Here is a 22963-nt window from a genome sequence, read left to right on the forward strand (position 1 = left end):
TACAGAAAAAAAGGTTGAATAGGTTAGGACTTTATTTCCTGGAGCGTAGAAGAATGAGGGGAAATTTGATAGAGGTATATTAAATTATGATGGGTATAGATGGAGTGAATGCAAGCAAGATTTTTCCACTGAGACTAGGGGAGAAAAAAGCAGAGGACATGGGTTAAGGGTGAAGGGGGAAAAGTTTAAAGGGAAAATTGGGGGCCTTCTTCACACAGAGTGTGGTGGGAGTGTGGAATGAGCTGCCAGATGAAGTGGTAAATGTAGGTTCCCTTTTAACATTTAAGAAAACCCTGGACAGGTATATGAATGAGAGGAGTATGGAGGGATATGGTCCAGGTGCAGGTCAGTGGGACTAGGCAGAAAAATGGTTCGGCACAAGTCAAGAAGGGCCAAAGGGCCTGTTTCTGTGGTTCTATGGTTCTAGTAGTGGATACTGCGCAGTCCAACACAGGCAAAACCCTCCCCACCCTTGAGCACATATACAAGGAGAATTGCCACAAAAAAGCAGGGCCCATCATCATCCCACCATCTAGACCCTGTTCTCTTCTCACTACTACTATCAGGGCCTTAGGTCACATACCATCAGGTTCAGGAACAATTATACCCTTCAACCATCAGTCTCCTGAACTGGTGTGGGAAATTACATTCACCTCAATTCTGAACTGATTCCACAACCAATGGACTCACGTTTAAGGACTCTATAACTCTTGCTGTCAATATTATTTACTCTTTTCTTTGTAAAATTGTCTTCTTTCATTTGTCTGCAATTGGTGGTTTGTAAGCCTTTATTTATGTATAATTATTCATAAATTCTGTTGTATCTTTTTATTTTTCTATAAATGCTGCAATTAAATAAATCTCAGGGTTGTAAATGTTGATGTATTTATACCTCGATAATAAGTTTACTTTGACTTTGACTTTGACTTTGAATAGAGTCACAGAAGCACACGGCATAGAAACGGGCCATTTGGCCCAAGTGTTGACCAAGCTTGCCCCATTTGTCTGTGTTTGGCTCATAAACTTCTAAAAATTTCCCACTTATGTACCCCTCCAAGTGCCTTTCAAATGCTATCTCAACCAATTTCTCTGACAACTCATTCTACATACTGACCACCCTCTGGGTGATAAAGTTGCCCCACAGGTTTCTATTATATTTATCCCATCTCACCTTAAATCAATGCCCTCTTGTTCTTGACACCCTGACCCTTGGAAAAGTACTCTCTGCATTCACCCTACCTATGCCCCTCATAGATTAGGATCAATTACAATAACTTTAGTTCTGTTTGGGCAGCCTCTAGCCTGATGGCATGAATATCGATTTCTCCTTCCAGTAAAATTAATTCCCCCTTCCCTTCTTGCCTATCACCTCACCCTGGGTTCCCTCCTCCCACTCCTCCCAATATCCACTCTCCTCTCCTATCTTCCCCTCCAGCCCTTTATCTTTCTAACCCGCTTGGCTTCACCTTTCACCTTATAACTATCCTCTTTCCTCTTCCCCACCCCCTGCAGCTTTTTATTCTGGCGTTTTTCCCCTTCCTGTTCAGTCTTGAAGAAGGACCTTGGCCCAGACAGTCGACTGTTTATTTCATCACAGACGCTGCCTAACCTGCTGAGTTCCTCCAGCATTTTGTGTGTGTGTTGCTTTGAATTTTTAGTATCTGCAGACGCTCTCGTGTTCCACCATGGTTTTGTTTGACCTTGTATTTTACTCACGCATGCTTGTTGATAACCATCACAGACAAACCATCAAGACTAATAATCCGGAAACGAGGATATCCAAATATACAAGTTCAAATCCCACACAGGCATCTGGGGAAGCAAAATCCTCTCAATAGAATAACCTAGAATTATCTAAGATGTTAATGTCAGTGAAGCTTATCGTCTTCCAGCAAACTCTGCTTTAGAAATTCTAATCAGTAGCTCACTTGGGGTGGGGCAAAGTTAAGATGGCGCTAAATAGCAACACCTTTGCTCGCATCTTTGGAAACAGCTTTATTTCTAGCTTTGGTATCTCTTTTTTCACTTTACAGGGAGTGGGGGCGGGCTCTTTTGAAGACCCTGACAGAGTTACAATCTGGCTTCGTTGCTTTGCAGGAATGGGACCCACTCTCAGGGCCTCACGACCGGCCGTTTCTTGATATCCCAAGGACACGGCTCTGGGGACAGGCTGATTCTAGCCCTCTGCCCCTGACTGAAGCGTCACGAGGGAACACAGAACATCGCGAGCAGCGGGTTAGCTGCCGGGGGCCGTGTGTCCGGAGAGCCGCGTCTTTCTGGCGCTGACTCTCTGAGCGCAGAGCTCGGGAAAAGCGACAAAGCAGACTTTTAAAATCATAAATCAGCGAGTTGTTTGTTATGCCCCCCCCCCACTGTGAAACTGGGACACCTCTTTTTCTCTTATTAGGGAGAGGGAGAGATCCTGTGGTATGTTGAATTATTGGGTGAATGAGTGGTTTTCGGGTATTGTGGCTGTGCCTTTACTGATGCTTTAATGCACACTTGAGTGCTGGACGGAGGGTGTTGATGCTCTTTTGCTGGAGGGGGTGGGGGGGAAGTTGCCTTACTGCTGCTTGTGAGTGGGAGGGGGAGCTGGGGGGGTACTTTGTGGTTCTAACCTTTAACTGTCATTCATTCTTTGGGGCATTCCTCTGTTTTCATGGACGTCTGCAAAGAAAAAGAATTTCAGGATGTATATTGTATACATTTCTCGGACAGTAAATGTACCTATTGAAACCTCCATCATTATGGACCCTCACCATCCAGAACATGCCCTCTTCTCATTACTATCATCAGGGATGAGGCAGAGCAAAACTTCCCAAACTGGGGTCTACGGACCCCTTGCTTAATGGTTTTGGGCCATGGCATAAAAAAGGTTGAGATAGAAGGAAACACACACTCAACTTTTTAAGAACAGCTCCACCGTCACATTTCTGACAAGTCCATGAACTCATAAACTCAACCTTGCTATTTTACCTTTCTTTTTGCATTGCTTAATTACTTTAAAAAAAATATTTCTTATTATAACATATCATAATTGTTAAGACTAGCATTGAGATTCCAGTATCTGGGAATAGAAGGGAGTGGGAAATATAGGAAGTTGGTGTTAGCCATGGAAATCCAGGCTGTTGAGTGTCGTAATTTCTATTTGAAGAGATTGAGAATTGTTGATATTTGTTTAAGTTTTACTCCCCATCCATGTCATCAAAAATTGTTGCAAGTTTCTCTTTATCTGTAAAAATTACACAGATAAATGAATTACTGCCAGCATTCTTCACGTTCCCGATTTGATCCCTGAACTTTGTTGACCTCAGCTTAGGTTATCCTGTGAATGCGAAGGAATGGAAGACATCTACAAACTGGCAACAGACTGAAAAGTTCTTGCTGCGAACTCTGGTTTAGAAATTCTAATCAAAAGTTCACTTGGATGGCATCTGATTTTGAAATATGCAAAATTTCTCAATAAGTACACATCAGTACCTGCTCCAGAATCTCCAGCAACTTTCTGAGTGAGAAGGAAAGGAATGCAAAAACAAATGAGCTGAATCGAGGTGGTGGGGGCTGGGTCCAAGAGTGGAGAATGAGCCAAAGTTGGGCCATCGCTGGAAGGAATGGGAAGTGATTCGATGCAGCAGAACTGAGGCGAGGCGGAGATGAGGCAGGTTGTCCAGGCCCGAGAATATACAGAAGCGGCAGGACCCAGGTCCAAGACACAAAAATACAACTGCAGATGCTGTGGATCCAAGATCAAGGTCCAACTCGAGGTTTAGCCGATTTAAGCCAGGCTAGATTGAAAAGATCAGGGCGTTGGGGCCGGAGGTAAGGGACAGGCTAGTTCAGCTTGCTGCTCCACAAGGTTTACTCGTCTTTGAGCTGTGGCCTGCAAATAATGGGCTCCCAGGTTGGCTGCGGTGATGAGCGGCTTCATGGCTGTGGACTCACTTCTGCAAACTTCAGTTCTGAATGTTATTTGCTTACTTACATTGGTTGTACAATTTGGTTTTTTTCCCTGAACATTGCGTGTTTGGCAGTCTTCATTTTTTTCATGGGTTCAATTGGTTTTCTTTGTTTTGCAGTTGCCCGTAAGGATATGAATCTCAAGGGTGTATACATCTTTTGATAACAAATGCACCTTGAGCTTTGAAATGGGAGAAGGAAGAGAAAGGGAAAATGTGTAATACTTTCAACCACTACAGGAATAAAATATTGGACTGCAAGAGCTCCACAATCTTGATTAAGACCTTAAAACCATGAGACATAAGAACAGAATCAGAATCTGCTCAGTCATTCGAGAACGACTGATTTATTATCGCTCTCAACCCTAATTGTCTGCCATCTCCTCTTTGATGCCCTTACTAATCAAGAGCCTATCAACCTCTGCTTTAAATACACCCAAAGGCTCGGCATCCACAGCTGACTGTGGGAGTAAATTCAGCCGCTGTGGTAACGTAGCGGATAGCGTGACACCATTCCAGCTCAGGGCCTTCCAGAGTTCGGAATTCAATTCCGGTACCATTCTGCAATGATCCTCCATACGTCCTCCCCGTGGAATGCTGTGGTTTCCTTTGGGTCCTCTGGTTTCCTCCCACAGTCCAAAGATGAACCAGGTAGGTTAATTTGTCATTGTACGTTGTCCCATGACTAGCTTAGGATTCATCGGGTTTGTCAGGGGTTGCAGGGTCAGCCTGGCTCAAAGGGCAAGAAGGGCTTCTTCTGCACTGTATCATCAAATAAATAAATAGATTCCACAGTTTCACCACCTTTTGGCTAAAGAAATCTACAGAAGCAATACATTTTATGTTTCTGCATTATTTCTGTCAAGAGCTACAACAGAATTTTAATCCAGTTTTATACTGCCAGTTCTAGTTCTGAGACATTGAGTCCTGTGTATTAAAAGCATATTACCATCAGTGCAATCTGCTGGCCAATTAGGCACTGCTAAACTCTCAGGTTATTGCACACTCCAATTAACTTTATACCTTTGCTGGCTTTTTTGTGCAACTTTCTGGAGTTGACTAACATCACTCATAGTAAATCAGATGAAAGCTCATTGCACAAGATAAAGAAGACTTTGATTGCTCAACCAGAGAATGCGAAGAGGAAGAATGAAAGAATCTGGATGCAACACAGCTTGGAACGGCAACAGCTCTGAAAGTGACTGCAAGAAATTGCAGAGAGTTATGGGCACAATTCAGCCCGTCACAGAAACCAGCCTCCCCTCCATGGACTCCCTCTATACTTCCTGCTGCCTCAATAAAGAAAGATTACAAAAATAAAGGTTAGCTTTATTTGTCATAGGTACAGCAAAAAAACCTACAGTGCAATGCATCGTTTGTGACAATGGCCAACACAGAGGAAGGGTGAGCTGGGGACAGCCGGTGGGTGTCGCAATGCTTCCAGCGCCAGCATAACCTGCCCACAACTTTCTAACGCTAACCCATACATCTTTGGAATGTGAGAGGAAAGCAGAGCACCCAGAAGAAACCAGCATGGTCATGGGGAGAACGTACAAGCTCCCTCTGGGGAGCAGTGGGGATCAAACCCTGACTGCTGGAGCAGTAAAGCATTACACTATCATGCCACCCTCAATGGACGTTCTTTTCTCCTCTCTTCCATTGGGCAAAAAAATATAAAACATTGAAACACGTTGCACCAGGCTCAAGGACAGCTTCTGCCCGGCTGTTATAAAACTGTTTGTAGTACAATAATATGGACTCTTGACCTCACAACCTACCTCATTATGATCTTGCACTTTGTCATTCACCTGCACCTCACTTTCTCTGTAGCTGTTACACTTTATTCTGCATTGTTCGTGTTATACCTAGTTCTACAATGCACTGTGTAATAATCTCACCTGTAGGAACAGCACACAAGAGAATCTTTTCACTGCACACGTGGCGATAATAAACAGATTCCAATTCTAATTCCAAAATAACAGATATACAGGGTCTCTAATTACGCTGACTGATTTTCCTAGGCAGCAAGGTTAAGAATGGTATAGACAGTATGGTTAAGAAAAATCAAGCTCAGATTTCAAATCAATAAGTGTATTGCACATAAAACTCCCAGATTTCTGTCTCCTATTCTGTGTGACAGTGGGCCTATTGAATCTTCTGTCCGTCAGCATCGGAGTTTTAGTTCAGCACCCAGTACAACTCCCAAAACGCAGACAAAATTGGTGACATTTAAAAGCAAAATATGGATGTTGCTCCTGCTCAAGTACGAATCCAAGTCTGAAGGAAGGTGGGGGCTGAAGAAGGTGGTCTGTCTTGGAGCTGGAGGACTGAGTATGTATGTGAGTGGGTGGGAGGGGCGGTGTTTGTTCTGCTGCTGATATTTTGTCGTCTGTTGTTCTGCTGAGCATTATGTTAACGCCGGAGATGTGTGGTGACACTTGCATTTCATAGAACGTGTATCATCGAACAGTACAGCACAAGAGCAGGCCCTATGATCCACAATGTTGTGCTGAATCAATTAAATTAGTAATGAAATGACCAACTAAATTGATCCCTTCTATCTACACAATGTCCACATCCTTCCATTTCCCTCACATTCATCTGCTCTTAAAAGTCCCTAATGGATCTGCCTCGACCACCACCCCAGGCAGCCGAACTCTCAAACACTATATATTTCGATGTACACTTGATAAGTAAACTTGAATTCTGAATCTTGATATTTTTTTAAAGATTGCTCGAAGTAATTTTTTAACCTGTATCATGCAATTTTCTTTTGCATTGTTCCACAAGTTTGCATGGGTAAAAGGTCTTGGTCCACGGCAACTCTTTGTTGTACTGCGCGCAGAAAGGACCAGAAAACCCTGATGGAAATAACAGCACTATTTGTTTCCAAGAGTCCGAAGACCACTTGTTCAGATTCAGAATATGCACCAGAAGGGGGAAAAAAAGAACAGTCAGAGCCATGAATATTCCGAGTATACTGTAGAGGCCAAGTGCCAACTAAATTCTCCTGAGGATTTCTCTGCAGTCAAATTCAGGATGAGCTATTGTTCCTGTGTTGCCAGAGCAGAGAAAAAAGCAGACTTATGTATGAGTTTCAACAGACATCCTGATGGCAGAACAGTTACCATCCAATATGAGGTTATAGTTCTGCAGGTGCTTTGTCAGTACTCTGTTTCACAGCGAAGAACTACGGTATACCAAAAATAAAGGATGACTAATATTCTTACAGAGCCTCGCACATCTCTTTCAAGATGCTCAGTAACACTTCAAAGTATTTCTGAACTGTGACCACAGGCATATGATAGGAAATTTAGCGGTTGAGGTGCTGTAAGCATCTCCTTGGCCATCAACAACAGTAGGCCCGTCCGCTAACCCAGAAAGCCCATAGCCTTTATGAGAGCTGGAGACTAAACACAGTCTCAGCTCAGATCACCTGCAGGTTCGCTTGCCATGTCATCTGACCGGCGACTGAAAGCTGATCTTGGCAAGCAATTAGAGTTCCTTGACATCATTGTATCATCACCACTGAGGCCTGAGACAGTCTTTCTGTCAGAAACCTCAAAACAGGTGATCATGGTAGAACTGACAGTTCCTCTGGAAGACTGGGTTGAGGAGGTGTTTGACCATAAGGAAGCCAAATACCAGGCTGGTAAAGCAGTGACAGAGACAGGGGGTGGAGGACGTGAGCCTATAGAGGTGGAGTGTAGAGGTTTTGCTGGCTGCTCGCTGTACAGAACCTGCTCTCTCCTTGGCATTATGGGGAATGCAAAGAGAGGAGCCATCAGGCCTGACACAGAGGCAGCTGACCGAGCCTCCAGATGGCAACAGATCAAGAGGTGAGACCCGTGGACCAATGCTGCTGGGACACAAGCCATGGACTGATCAACCAGGCTGGGTTGTCTGAGCAAGAGAGTTCTATGTTGAAAGAATCAAAATACCCGATGACCCGAAGTTACATCACCGATATGTCCCAGCATATCCTAGGATGTATCTCAGCATCATAACCAGAAAGTTTCTACAGATAGTAACATGATAACGAGAAGCCAATCTATTTTGTTTTAACAATGTTGATTGAAGAAGTTTTATTTTTCTGGTCAGTAAAATAACGACACCAAAACAGTGCGTTGTGATCATTTATAGAGTCAAGAACACTACTGCATAGAAACAGGCCCTTTGCCCCATCTATTATTTGCTGATCCTTTAGCCTGCCTAGTCCCATCAACCTGCACCTGGACCATAGCCCGCCATACCCCTCCCATCCATGTACCTATCCATATTTATCAAGAGGTAGAACACTACATCTCTATTACTTCAGATAGTAGTGGGACCACTATTTAATACCCCACCTGAAAGACAGCGTACTTGATAGTGCATAAACACAAGAGATTCTGCAGATGCTAGAAAATTGAGCTACACATGCAAAATACAAGAGGAACTCAGCAAGTCAGGCATCATATCTTGATAATAATGAACAGCTGAAGCTTTGAGCTGAGAAGGTTCATGAGGTAGGGGGCAGAAATAATAATAAGAAGGTGGGGAAGAGGAGGGGGAGGTGTACAAGCTGGCAGGCAATGGGTGAGACTAGGTCAGGAAGAAGGTAGGTTGGTGGGGGAGGGGAAATTAAATAAGAATCTGGGAGGGGATGTGTGGACTATGGGAGAAAGGGAAAATCGAGGGAGGTGATGGGCAGCTAAGGAATAGAAAAGGGGTAAGCAGGGAGTCAGAATGTGGAATGGAAAGAGAGAGGATGAGGGAGAGGGCAGAAATTATTGGAAGTTAGAGAAACCAATGTTCATGCCAGCTGGTGGGGTGGGTGGGGGGGAGGTCTACCCAGACACAATACGAAATGTTGCTCCTAAGTCTGGCCTTGTCATGGCAGTAGAGGTAGTCATAGACAGACATGTCAGAATGGAAATGATACAGGGATAGAATTAGGCCATTCGGCCCATTGAGTCCTCCACCATTCCAACATGGCTGATATAATATCCCTCTCAATCCCATTCTCCTGCCTTCTCACCATAGCCTTTCACACCCTTTATAACCAACAAATTTCACAAAATATGCTGGTGATATTAAATATGATCCCGATACTGATCCTGACTAAGTATCTATCAACCTCTGCTTTAAATATACTCAATAACTTGGCTTTCACAGTAGAGGATTTGAGCTGAAGGGTTTGTTTTAATGCTATGCACTCTATGACATTACACAATTTGATTCCACTTTAAGTATACTCAATGACTTGACCTCCAAAGCCACCTGTGTCAATGAATTCCACAGATACACCACCCTCTGGCCAAAGAAATTCCTCCTCATCTCTATTCTAAATGGACGTCATTCTTCTCTGTGCCCTCTGGTCCTATAGGAAACATCCTCTCCACGTCCACAATGGAGGGATGGGAATGGAAAGTTTCTGATAGAATTTTGTAGAAGAGTACACCACAAGAACAAGCCATACAGGTCACAATGTTATGCCAAACCAGCTAAGAAGTCAATCAAAAGTATCAAAACACTGTTCCCTCCTGCCTACACCATATCAATATCCTTCCATCCTGCTTACATCCAAGTGCCTATCCCCAAACGGCTCTTAAAAGCCTCTAACATATTTACCTTTAGCACAATACCAGGCATCACTGCTCTCTGAATAAAATCTTACCCCTCACATCCCCCTTGAATATACCCCCTCCCACATTCAATGCATGCCCTCTAGTATTAGATATGTCAATACTGGGAAACAGATGCTCTCTGCCCACTCTATCTGTGCCTCTCATAATCTTGTGAACCTCTATCAGATCTCTTCTCAGCCTCTGGCTCACCAGAGAAAACAACACAAGTTTATCCAGCCTCGTGTGACAGCACATGCCCTCTAAACCAGGCAGTATCCTGGTGAACAACTTCTGCACCCTCTCCAAAGCCTCAACTTCTTTCCTATAGCAGGGTGACCAGATCTGTATACAATACTCCAGATGTGGTCTCATTAGAATTTTATAAAGTTGCAACATAACCTCCTGACTTTTGAACTCAATGCCTCGACTAATAAAAGCAAACATTCCATAAGTCTTCTTAACCACCTTATTGACTTGTGTAGCCACTTTCAACAAGCTATGAACTTGGATGCCAAGATTTCTCTGCTCGTTGTTAAAGATCTTGCCCTTAACTGTGCACTGTCTGCTTGCTTTTGTCTGACCAAGGTGCAATACCTCACATTCATCTGGGTCAAACTCCTTCAGCCATTTCTCAGCCCATATCTGCAACTAATCTATATCTTTGCCAGTAGTCTACACTATCCACAGCTCCACCAGTATTGGTATCACCTGCAAATTTGCTAACCCACCCATCTACATTTTCTTCCAGCTTATTTATATACATTAAAAACAGCAGAGGTCCAATCACAGATCTCTACAGAACTCCACTAATTACAAACCTCCATCTCAAATAAGTGCCTTCAACCACCACCCTCTGTCTTCTATGCGCAAGCCAGTTCTGAATCCAAGCAGCAAATTTGCCATGGGTCCCATGCACCTTAATCTTCTTGATTAGCCTCTCATGACAGACATCAGTGTCAGGGCTGACACCTTGCCCTATTGTCCTGTTTATTATTTATTGTAATGCCTGCACTGTTTTTGTGAACTTTATGTAGTCCTGTGTAGGTCTTTAGTCTAGTGTAGCTTTCTCTGTGTTGTTTTTTTACGTAGTTCAGTCTAGTTTTTGTACTGTGTCATGTAACACTATGGTCCTGAAAAACACTGTCACATTTTTTACTGTACCAGCAATTATGGTCAAAATGACAATAAAAGTGACTTGACTTGACTTGATGAAGGACTTTGTCAAATGCCTTACTAAAATCCTTGTAGTCAACATCCACCTCCCTACGTTCATCAATCTCTCTCATCACCTTGTCTCTCTCTCGCTCATCACTTTGATAGTGCAGGTTTTTTTCAGAAAATAATAGCAACAAAGATCAATTGTTTTTTATCCTGACACCGATGACAGAATGGGTTGACTGCATGAGCCAGAACTCAGAGAAACTTGGGTGTCAGTCTATGCCCTGTCCCAAATCCTAGCTATGCCTCACCACAATAAGATTCCAAACATCTTTTCGTCATGCTTGCTAATGAAAAAAAACATAGCATTTCTGATCTTATAAGATGGACCCATTTCTTTCTAGTAGGAGAATGTATTCAAATTAATTATAGTTAATAGGATGAAAGATACCCATCCCTCTTAAACATCCCTTTGAATCGTGTAGTATGAAGATAGATAGGTCAGCTAGCAGAAATGCAGGAATATGCTTTACAAGGAATGTCCGATGGATAACACAAGATTACTCAATCATGACACTGATTAAAAGGTATAATTACAACCCATCCTGGCAAGTGTACTATCTCTGATTGTATAATTAGTACATGTCACCAAATTCAACATATCCTTCTCTGTTATTTAAAATGAAGGAAAGTTAGAATGAAAGAGAAATTACTCTGAATGTATATATATCCTTGGCAATGTTTATATCTTGGTTAAATTAATAGACACTTGATTTCATGGCATAAAAGTTTTGTTTTGTCCTTGTGCCATTCTGTACTAAAGTTCTGCAAAGTGCACTGAATTTAACACACTCAAAGGTTAATAATAATATCAGCAGAGTGACACTCGATGCATTGGCTTAGCGTTCATTTGTTCCACTATTTTGACAAGGTGCTGAGTTTATTTTAAGCATTCTTTTTTTGATACCATCAGCAGACAATTCTAACATTTCCAAATCCTGAGGAGGAGGTTAGTCATACGAGGAAGAAACAATCATTTCAAATTTCACAGAGATTTCTCACAGCGATGATGCAAATATGGATTTATCTGTGAGCTCCACCTGATCCAAGATAGAGCAGCTCCACTGCACTGCAGACAGCTCTCTAACTGTCGTCATCATGACACAGAGGATCTGATAGTTTACTTGTGCCAATGACTTAAAGTCATACTCTGAACTAGACCATTAATTAAAAACCCTCTATTCAATGCACCATCACTGCCTATAGTACTCCCTGGTACTGGTCATCCACTGATAAGCAAGCTTTAAGTGTTGAGCTCTGGGCCACTGAGCACAGGCTTAGCCTTCCAGGTCACGTGTGTGACAGGCTATCTACGCTATGCCAGGGAAGACTGTTAGGGAGTTTTGAAAGGCAGCTGACTTCCTGGCCATTCTCCTCTGATCTCTCTCGTTAACAAGCTGCTTTCAGCCACAGAACTGCCACTCTCTGAATGTTTTTGGCATCATTCTCTGTAAACTTTAGAGACTGTTGTGTGTGAAAATTCCAGGTGATCAGCAGTTTCTGAGATACTCAAACCACCCCATCTGGCACCGACAATCATTCCACAGTCAAAGTCACTTAGATCACAGTTCTTCCCCATTCTGACGTTTGGGCTGAACAGCAGCTAAACCTCTTGACCACATCTGCATGCTTTTAGGCCTTGAGTTGCTGCTGCATGATTGGATGATTAGGTATTTACATTAACGAGCAGGTGCACGGGTGTACCAATAGTGTGGCCACCGAGTGTACCGTTACAGAGAACCGTAACATTCCCTGTAACTTTATAGCTACAGAGAAAGTGCAGTTAGGCAAATGATGAGGAAGATTGTGACATATTGGACAAGAGTTCTGTTCAAGCATCTTCCAACAGTGGGAAAGAAGCTGTCTTTGAGCCTAGTGGTATGAACTTTCGAGCCTTTGTACCTTCTGCCTGAAGAAAGGGAGAAGAGAGGATGATCGGGATGGGAAAGATCTTTGATTATGTTGGCTGCTTTCTGGAGTCAGCAGAAAATGTAGACAAAGTCAATGAAGGGAAGTTAACTTTTTACAGAACATTACTGTACAGTACAGCCCTGCGGGCCATGATGTTGCGCCCACATTTTAATCTATTCCAAGGTCAATCTAACACTTTCCTTTTAACCATGTGCCTATCTAAAACTCTCTTAAATATCCCTAATGCATTTGCCTCTATTACCACCCTAGAAGTTTGTTCCACACACCCACAATTCTCTGTTTAAAAAAACCCACCCCAATCATTTCCCCATTCCTCCCTCAAACCGGCTCAAAATCAAGCCCCGTTGTGTTAGCCATAGTCCATTCCAGGGAAAAAGGTCTCTGGTTGTCCACTTGATCAATGTCTCTAGCCATCTTGGGCACCATGGTAGCATAGCAGTTAGTGTGACAGTATTGCAACTCGGGGCAGCAGAGTTCTGAGTTCTGGTATCCGCTGTAAGGAGTTGATCTGTTCCTTCCCATGTGCACGTAGGTTCAGCTGGGATGCTTCAGCTTCCGCCCACAGTCTCGAGTTAGGTTAATTGGTCACTGTAAATTGTCTCGTGATGAAGTCAGGGTTAATCGACTTTGTTGAGGCAGTGTAGCTCAAAGCCCAGAACCAGAGGCCACAGTTTAAGAATAAGGGGTAGGCCATTTAGAATGGAGTTGAGGAAAAACTTTTTCACCCAGAGAGTTGTGGGTTTGTGGAATGATCTGCCTCAGAAGGCAGTGGAGGCCAAGTCTCTGGATGCTTTCAAGAAAGAGTTAGATAGAGCTCTTAAAGATAGCGGAGTCAAGGGATATGGGGAGAAGGCAGGAACCGGGTACTGATTGTGGATGATCAGCCATGATCACATTGAATGGTGGTGCTGGCTTGAAGGGCTGAATGGCCTACTCCTGCATCTATTACCTATTGGCAGAAAGGGCCTACTCTATGCTGTATTGCTATATAAAGAAATAAATAAATCTTGAGCACATCTTATCAAGCTTCCTCTCTTTCTTTTCTTCCCACATTAAGTAATTCAGCATAAGCGACCTAGCCTTGACATGTTGGGGTCTGGCAGATGGATGATGGTTACTATTTCTAGAATATGGTCAACAAGAATATAAACACCAGTGTTTCAATGTACCTGAACAATAATGAAGGAGTTTACTGATGAATGTTTAAAACATCCACTGATGATGGATGGCCCCATTAAGAGGTTTCTAATGCGAGTCTGGCTCATTTTGAAGATCTGTTGTGCTAGTGATTTTTCATTCCTATATGGATCCCTGGTTTAACCGTTTGCCCTCAGAACCTGTTTGCATTCTCTGCAGTCTGGTCATCCCAAATATGGGTTACATTAAACACTCAGAACCCAAGTACAAACCGGTCTGGTGACACCTCAAAGTAAACAAAGAACATGAGGCAGAAAATTAGGATCCTGGTTAATGTATTAACAATAGCTGACGAAAATCAATGCATTACTGTAAGTTCCAGCAACTAGTGCCTAAAAACTAATCTTCTTAGTGCTGCTTCTATTCCCACAACCTTAGTTTCAACCTATGTGCACTCAGAAAAACTTGGGAGGAAAATCTGGGACTTCTGAGCAAGACTCCCACCAAGGACAGAAGTAAATTTATAGCAAATTCACTGAAAATCAATTTCCCCTGAGGTTTGCTGGATGAGCTGATGACATTGGTTCCATAAAAGAAATATCAACCCAGGGCTTTCAAAGAAAAATTTGGTTAAACTTTAGAGTAAAATTTTACCATCTAAGTACACATTTTTCAGCATAATTATCAGAGGCAATTTTTCTTCACAGTAGTCTCAAAGGAAAAATGTTCCTTATATAACACACAAAATAGTTTAAGACAAGAGCTGGAAACTTTAAACACAAGAGATTCTGCAGATGCTGGAAATCTTGGGCAACGTGCACAAAATAATGGAGGAACTCAACAAGCCATGCAGTATTTATTTGGGATTAAATAGCTGATGTTCCAGTTCTAGACTCTTCATCAACCCTGGAAAGAAAGGAGGGAAGAAGCCAGAATAAGACAGTGAGAGAAGGAGGAGGAGTACAAACTGGCAGGTGACAGGCGAGACCAGGTGGGGGGGTGGGGGGGTAAAGTTTGTAGCTGGGGGAGGGGAGATTATGATGAATATTCACTCCTGTCCTGTTGGCCATTTGGCTGTTTGCTAAGCTTGCTTTCTAAACATAGTTGTCACTTGTAAGATCATACCGTTGTAAGTAAACTTCCAACTATATTGCTTTGTTTAATTTCTGGTCATAAGGAAAGTCAGCCTTCAGTTCTTAAATGTAAATGGCAAGCAGTAATCAGCTTGAAAAGCACTCTCTATAGAACAAGTTTGAAAATAGCTCTATAGATACACTCTGTAAAGAGACACTTCATCTGTTTTTACGACTTGAGAAGCAGGATAAGACAATCGATTACAGAATTTGGGTTGTTTCAAACAGACAGGCTGACTCATGAGTTGCTTAGTTCAAGGAAACTTGCAGAACAGATGGATAATATCATTTAGCATATCAATATCTGATGTGTTTATAGTTGGAAGGGTTTTATGTGCTCAAAGAAGTTAGGTTCACAGCATTTACAATCTCAATGGTGGCTAGCTAAGGTTTAAGTCTCCAAAAGATGCTTTCAGTCCATTTGTGTTAAAAGGATATCTGAAGAAATATTATATGTGTGTAAGGTCGGCCAACTGGGAGAAAAGGGGTATAAAATGTAGACAGCAGTTCAGGCTTATTAGGAGCAGGGTAAGGAACATCAAGAAGAAACGTGGATGAAACTAGAACCTATTCACTAAAGTAGAATCTATACTTCCTGCTCCAGTTCCTGTGATGGATGATTTGTTGTTCGCATTGTGGTCTGGCTTTTTAGTTTATAGGATCTGCGGTGCCATGTTAGCATAGCAGTTAATACTAGGGGCATCAGAACTTGAAGTTCAATTCCACCATCTTCTGTAATGAATTTGTATGTTCCTTCCAGTAAGCATGTGGGTTTTTCTCCAGGTGCTCCAGTTTCCTGTCCTGTGATTAGGTTAGGATTAAATCAGGCATTGTCAGGGGTTGCTGAGCGGCAGAGCTCAAAGGGATTAGGGTCTATTCTGCGCTGAATCTCTAAATAAAAAATACAAATAAATACCTGTGCTTTAATCCTTAATCCTTTGTGTTTGAGAAATCATTTATGCTTAAGAAATGCTTTGTGCTTTATGTTTAGGAAATGGTTTGTAAATGTCATATTGAAGCAATTACCAAGAAGATGTGATAGGAGCTATATTTCATCAGGAGCTTGAGGAGAATTAGAATGTCACCAAAGAGACTCACAAATTTCTACAGATATACCATGGAGAGAATTCTAACTGGCTGCATCAATATCTGGTTTGGAGGGACCACTGCACATTCCTGTAATAACATAATCACTAAGACGAGGGAGTTGATTGTAGACTTCAGAAAGGGGAAGTTGGGAGAACACACACTAGTCAGTCCTCATCAAGGGTCAGCAGTGAGCAACTTGGGTGTCAACATCTCAGAGGATCGATCTTGGGTCCAACACATGGATGTAAATATGAAGAAAGCATGCCAGAAGCTACCCTTCATTAGGATTTTGAGGAGATTTGGTATGTCACCAAAGACTGGAGCAATTTTCTACACATGTACTGTGGAGAGCATTCTGATTGGCTGCAACAGTGCTTGGTATGGAGATGCCAATGCCCAGAATCAAATTGGAAAATGCTACAGACCAGCGAGGACATCTTCAAAAGAAGTTGGCAGATTTCTGAAAGGTCCATGAACCCATGAACACTATTTCATTATTTTGCTCACTCTTTGCACTCCTCTTTTTTATATATATATTTCTTAAGAGTAATCCTTTATGCCTTGCACTTTACTGCTGCTAAAAACAACAAATGTTACAACATAGAGTAAGTCAGAGATAACACTTTGATTCTGATGCTGGAAGTAAGCATAATCTATCCTCTCATTCCACTTACTTGCACTGGTTGTGTTCAATTTTGTGCTCTTGCATTTTTCAGAGCTCAAAGCAATATTCTACAAGTGCAGAGATATCATCTAGGAGTTGCAAGAGTAAAGGAATGACTAGCTCTCTGCAATATTTGCAATGATCAAGTCCAGAATCCTTTACAATTGAATATGAAGTTCTCATTTAATCTGGTAAAAACAGACCTCCACATACTGTAGAAAGCACCTCACAACAAGTCCAGGTCCACAGTACATTATTCTTACAGATTCTTTAACAGGTTATTGGGTTTCATTGAAAAAATACGCATCCAAATCAGACACGGCTTCCTATGTATTTTGTTTAAGAAATACATTACTGTACAAAACTCCTAGGCACACATAGCTAGGGTGCCTAAGACTTTTGCACAGTATTGTAGCAATTTTATGTATTGTACTTTACTGCTGCCACAAAAAAATAAATTTCATGACATATATGAGTGATGATAAACCTGTCACAACCACGGATTTGGCAGCGCAGTAGATATGGCAATTGCGCTTGTGAATTTGCACGTGTCAGCTGATTATTATTTAATCGTGATAGTAATTAACTTCATACTTGTAGCGCTTATCAAGACTTGGCCAGATCACAGCAACATTTCGCTGCCTGTTTGCTTTCGGCCTTCCCTGAGGAATTGGACTTTCGAGTCACCTGACTCTGAAGACTAGCGGTATTCGTTTAATGTTTAGATTTTCTTTTCAGCCTCAGTGTAGGCTTCATTCTCCAGTTGAGAGTTTTAGTTAACAGCCCTCTTTGGCCTAGCATTTATTGTTTTATTTTCCCTTTAACACTGTTCACATTGAAGTTTTTTATGAATTATCGACCTGCTTCAGTGTCTCTCACTCCGCACTTGGGCCATATCTGAACCTGGTAACAAAACCTGATTCTGATATGGGTCTCCACTGTGGACTAAGAGTTTGAAGGGGACAAGGAGAGGGGAATTATATTTGGGCAAAGGGGAAGGAAGAGGGGAGGGCACGGGAAGCACTAGAAGCACTAGAAAGACACTCTGTAATGATCAGTTACTTGGAAACAAATGATCTTGCCTGGTGTTTCAGGGCTGGGTGTGTCTGCACCTGTGCCACCCAATTCCCCAGCACACCTTCACTGCCACCTTTCCCACACCCCTCCTATGGTGCTCCACTCTCGCCATTCCAAACATCCTTTGTTCTCAATAGCTTTACAAACTCGCTCTCCATTCCATGTTGACAAGTTCAGTACCTTGCAAAAGTCTTAGGTGCTTTACCTATATATACGTGCAAAAGACTTTTACACAGTACTGTATCATAGATTATTTTAGGATCAAGAATCAACTTTATTTGCCATATATATATTTACATCTATTAGGAATTTACTATTACATATAAATGTATATGGCAAATAAAGTTTAAGGCATGTGATTCTGCAACAGGGCCAATGATTTCAGAACATTGTCATCCACATCACGTTAGAAATTCAAAACTTCGTACAAGAGCACAGATTTGACCACAGCATCTGCAGTGTACTTTGTGTTTACAAGAACAATGCTGCCTGCAGTTTAAGTGACTTTAGAGAGATGACTTACATTGCAAAGCTGTCTTCGTAAAAACATCTGTTCCTCAGCAGTCCAGCCCAGAGCTGCACTCCGACGATCCCAAATATAAAGAAGACAAAAAAACAAAGGAGAAGAACATTGCCTAACATAGGCAGAGTATCTAATAGCAAAGTCACTAGTATCCTCATACCTGTAAAATATAGAAATGCAAACACACAATTAGTATTAAGGTTAACATGATCTAAAACTAACAGTCATGACAAACATAACTCTTTTTCATTTTCTTCCAGTTTTGTTGATGTTCACCAAGTCTGCTCTATGAAAAATGTCAATATGTGATGATCTATAGTTCTATGATAATTAATCTATTGAAATAGATATTTAGTTATTATAACAGATATTACCCTTCAACCATCAGTCTCCTGAACCAGCATGGATAACCTCATTCACCTCAACACTGAACTGATTCAACATCTATGGATTCACTTTCAGGGACTCTAAAATTCATGTTCTCAGTATTATTTATTTATTATTATTTGCCCTTTTTTGTATTTTCACAGTTTGTATTTTACATATTGGGTGTTTGTCAGTCTTTGTTTGCATTTTTTCATTGATTCTATCAATTTCTTTGTACCTGCAACTCTCAGCAAGAAAGTAAATGCCAGGGTTGTTTATATTGACTTTTAAATATTTTGATAATGAATTTAATTTGAACTTTAAATGCATAATTAATTTCAAAGCCAATTTGAACTTTGAAATACAATTGCAGTTTAAAAAGGACAATGACATGTTGGCCAAAATTTTGCAAGACCAGTTCAAAAGTTAACAATTGCTTGTTAAAGTTGGACATCTCAGCACTCATATTAATTTCAATTTCAACACTAACATAAATTCAATTATTTTATTTCAAGTAAAGTAAACTTTCTGTTAAAATAAAACAGTAAGGAATTCACTCAAGATTATTATCATAATCTTAATGTATGTTGTAATAAGCCCACAATATATGTAAGTCATATTACAAAGGATTATATATAATTTGCAGAACACCAGCTAGATCTGCTGCACTGTGAATATGTCCCTGGATGATATATTTCAGTGCAAAGTGATCTAAGAATTCATCCCATTTAAAAAATTAAATATTTTATGACAGAAACAGCCTATAATTTATTCAGTAATGTGATGCAATCATTTTCAACTCTAAAGCAATTAGCCGTCACCACTGTTCAAGGCATTAAGCAACATACTTAATCCCAGGCTTCTCGATCAACATATCTCACTTTCTATTTGTTCTAACAAAATTAGATGAGAAGAGAGGAAAGCACCAAATGTCTATAAAGTCGATGACGACGTGTCGAGAAAAGGCACGAGGAAGGAAATGGGACACGTAATGTGGAACAAATGCAATTAGGTTAATTTCATGGGATAAATAAAAATAAAAAATACTTTTTCTCATCAAATGTATGCTGATATTGATGCTTCTTTGTCTGCAGGACTTGCATGTGTCCAGGACAGAGAAGTGGGCAGGAAAAGTCATTACAGAACCATCCAACCAGCAAATTCCCCTTTCCAAAAACTCCTTTTTGGAAAGTGCTATTGGGCTATTAAAACAGAAGCTGCACACCATTTTGTAAGTTCCTTTCCCCAGGCAGTTAACCAGATCAGCCATACGAGACAGCAACCCCCACCATCTTCTATCTATGACCTCAGTCACTGCACTGCCCTGTAAACATTTTAGACCACATTTTGATAATATTGCTGTGCACATTGTAGATAGATGCTGGCATTTATGTACTTATGCATACTTTATTCCATATCCCTACTTTAACCTCTAAGTTGAGGAGATGATAGTGCCTACAGTGACTCCTTTGCTTGCATCTTTGGAAACAGCTCTGTTTCTGTCTTTAATATCACTACTTCTCCCTGTCAGCATTCCTTTGAAGACCCTGATCTGGAGTTACACACTGACTTTGGTTCTTTGCAGGAATGGGACCTACTCTCGGGGTCTCACGACTGGCCACTATTCAACGTACCAAGGGCATGGCCTAGAAGACTAGCACACCTTCAGGGTTCTGGGGTTTTGTGGCTCTGGAGGTGGAGTCAGTGCCTCCGCAGGAAATTGGTATGTCGTGGGTGACAAATGATTGAAAGCAGAAAGCTGGCTGCTGCCCACACAAAATGCTGGTGGAACGCAGCAGGCCAGGTGGCATCTACAGGAAGAAGCAATGTCGACATTTCGGGCAACCTGATGGCATGAATATTAACTTCTCTAACTTCCGTTAATGCCCCTCCTCCCCTTTTTACCCCATCCCTGATTTATTTATTTCCCCCTTTTTTTCCTCTCTCTCTCTGCCCTTCACTCTTTGCCTGGTCTCCACCTCCCTCGGGTGCTCCCCTCCCCCTTTCTTTCTCCCGAGGCCTCCCGTCCCATGATCCTTTCCCTTCTCCAGCTCTGTATCCCTTTTGCCAATCACCTTTCTGGCTCTTAGCTTCACCCCACCCCCTCCGGTCTTCTCCTATCATTTTGGATTTCCCCCTCCCCCTCCTACTTTCAAATCTCTTACTATCTTTCCTTTCAGTTAGTCCTGATGAAGGGTCTCGGCCCAAAACGTCGATATTGCTTCTTCCTATAGATGCTGCCTGGCCTGCTGTGTTCCACCAGCATTTTGTGTGTGTTGCTTGAATTTCCAGCATCTGCAAGTTTCCTCATGTATGCTGGCTGCTGGCTGTGTGCCCAGAGACCCGAGTTCTTTGGCCCAGAGCTCAGAAAAAGCAATACAACAGACTTTTAACATGGTAAATCAGTGAGTTGTTTGTTATGACTCCCCTCTCGCTGAGAAATGGAGACATCACTTTTTCCCTTATTAGGGAGAGTGAGAGCCTGTGGTATGTCAAATACCGGGTGAACAAGTAATCTTTGGGGTATGGCAAGTCTGCATCTTTATCGATGCTTTGCTGCACACTTGGGTGCCTGATGGGGGGGTGCTGATGCTTTTTTTTGCTGGTGGGGGGATTGTTGCTTTGCTGCTGCTTATGCATAGGGGGGAGTTGGGGGTTCTTTAGGGTTCTAACTGTCATGCATTCTTTGGGTCACTCCTCTGTTTTTGTGGATGGTTGCAAAGAAAAAGAATTTCAGGATGAATATTGTATATATTTCTCAGAGATTAAATGTCCCTTTGAAACCTTCGAAGTTTACTTTTTTATTTAATTCTTTGTTTTTATAATTGTTGAATGTTGCCGCTTTACGCTGCATGTCACATCAAGACATCATAGCAAATTTTTAATACACGTGAATGTATATGCAGAATATAGTTGACCTTTGATCCTTGATGCACAGTAGAAACTGTGTGCTATGGTTCACAAAACCTATGGTTCGATAGATCAAAAATGAGAGAAAAGGATTGGTGGTCTTTTGTGTCAGAGGGTTGGAAACAGGGATGAGCAAGTCTTGCTGCAATTCCACACAATTTTTGTGCAAAACCACACCTAAATTGTCACATGCAATTTTTTTTTGTATTCTAGTTAAGGTAAATATGTGTATTTCTGGTCCCCACACTATAAGAAGGGGGTGACTAAGCTACAGCAGTAAAAGAAAAGATTCACAAGGATGTTGGATACCTGGATTGGAGGGTTTGAGTTATCAGAAGAGATTGGATTTGCTAGATCTGTTTCTTTGGAGAGAAGGAGACTGAGAGGTGACATGATAGAGGTACATAAATTATAAGAGGCACTGTTACCTCTAAGCTGTGTGGGTGCTCAGCCATGCAGCAACTGAAATGCTCATCTGCACATAGCCTTTGTAGTTGTTATATACTGTTAATATAATTTAAAAATTATGCTAATGTAATTTTGAAATCTGTTAATATAATTGAGAAATACCCTGTAATAATTATGCATTAATGAGCATATCCCAAAAGTTTTCTAAATAATAAACATACCACAACCTTTACTTTTAAACATTTCAGAGCTTCAACATGCTTACATTGTCAGTGTCTCAAGTTACAATACTGCTACAAATTGTAACAATAAACACAGAATGGATACTGGTAGCTCATTGTTAAGAAACAGACAGCCCACTAAACAGCGATGCAGTTTAAAATGCCAGACATTTTTAAGGCTGTATAAAAATTACCCGCTCAAAGCAATGACCGTGTAGCCATTTAAAAAAAAATATTAGAGGGAACATTGGTAGATATAGAGAAATTAGAGGGACTTTGGTAGATATAGAGAATAGAGAGATTCTGATGCCTTCCCCACATACTTGAATTCATTTACTGATGATATTATCTCTCTATTAGTGTTTTATTTTCCCATGGACCAAAGAGCATGGGCTTAGAGTGAGGTGAAGGAGGTACAGAGGAGAACGGGGGGGTGGTAACTTTTTCACACAGAAAGGACAAATAATATTTAGAATGAGCAGCCATAAAAGGTAGTCGAAGCAGGAACAGTAATAACATTTAAAGGGCATTTTAACAGTTGTACACACAGGTGGGGACACGGAGATATGGAATTAACACAGGTAAGCAGTGTTAGGAGAATAGGCATGAAATGCTCTCTGTTTCTTATTCAAACCATTGAACTTGAATAAGCATGATTTCATTTTGTGAAAATCTTTTTATACTTTTCATTTCTGCCTGTTCTGCTCCTCTCCCTTACTA

The 22963-nt window shown here is 41.4% G+C and overlaps 1 protein-coding gene across 1 annotated transcript in view; it reads right to left on the bottom strand.

The window, feature by feature from the left end:
- The window catches only part of cacna1ha (calcium channel, voltage-dependent, T type, alpha 1H subunit a), a 348995-nt gene that overhangs the window by 300202 nt on the left and 25830 nt on the right, over positions 1-22963 (bottom strand). Inside the window, exon 4 of the mRNA XM_059979077.1 lies at positions 18339-18498. Within this exon, the coding sequence (XP_059835060.1) occupies positions 18339-18498 (160 nt within the window). The remainder of the gene's footprint in view (positions 1-18338; positions 18499-22963) is intronic.

Source organism: Hypanus sabinus, chromosome 9 (genome assembly GCF_030144855.1).
Source record: "Hypanus sabinus isolate sHypSab1 chromosome 9, sHypSab1.hap1, whole genome shotgun sequence".
Taxonomy (NCBI): Eukaryota; Metazoa; Chordata; class Chondrichthyes; order Myliobatiformes; family Dasyatidae; genus Hypanus; species Hypanus sabinus.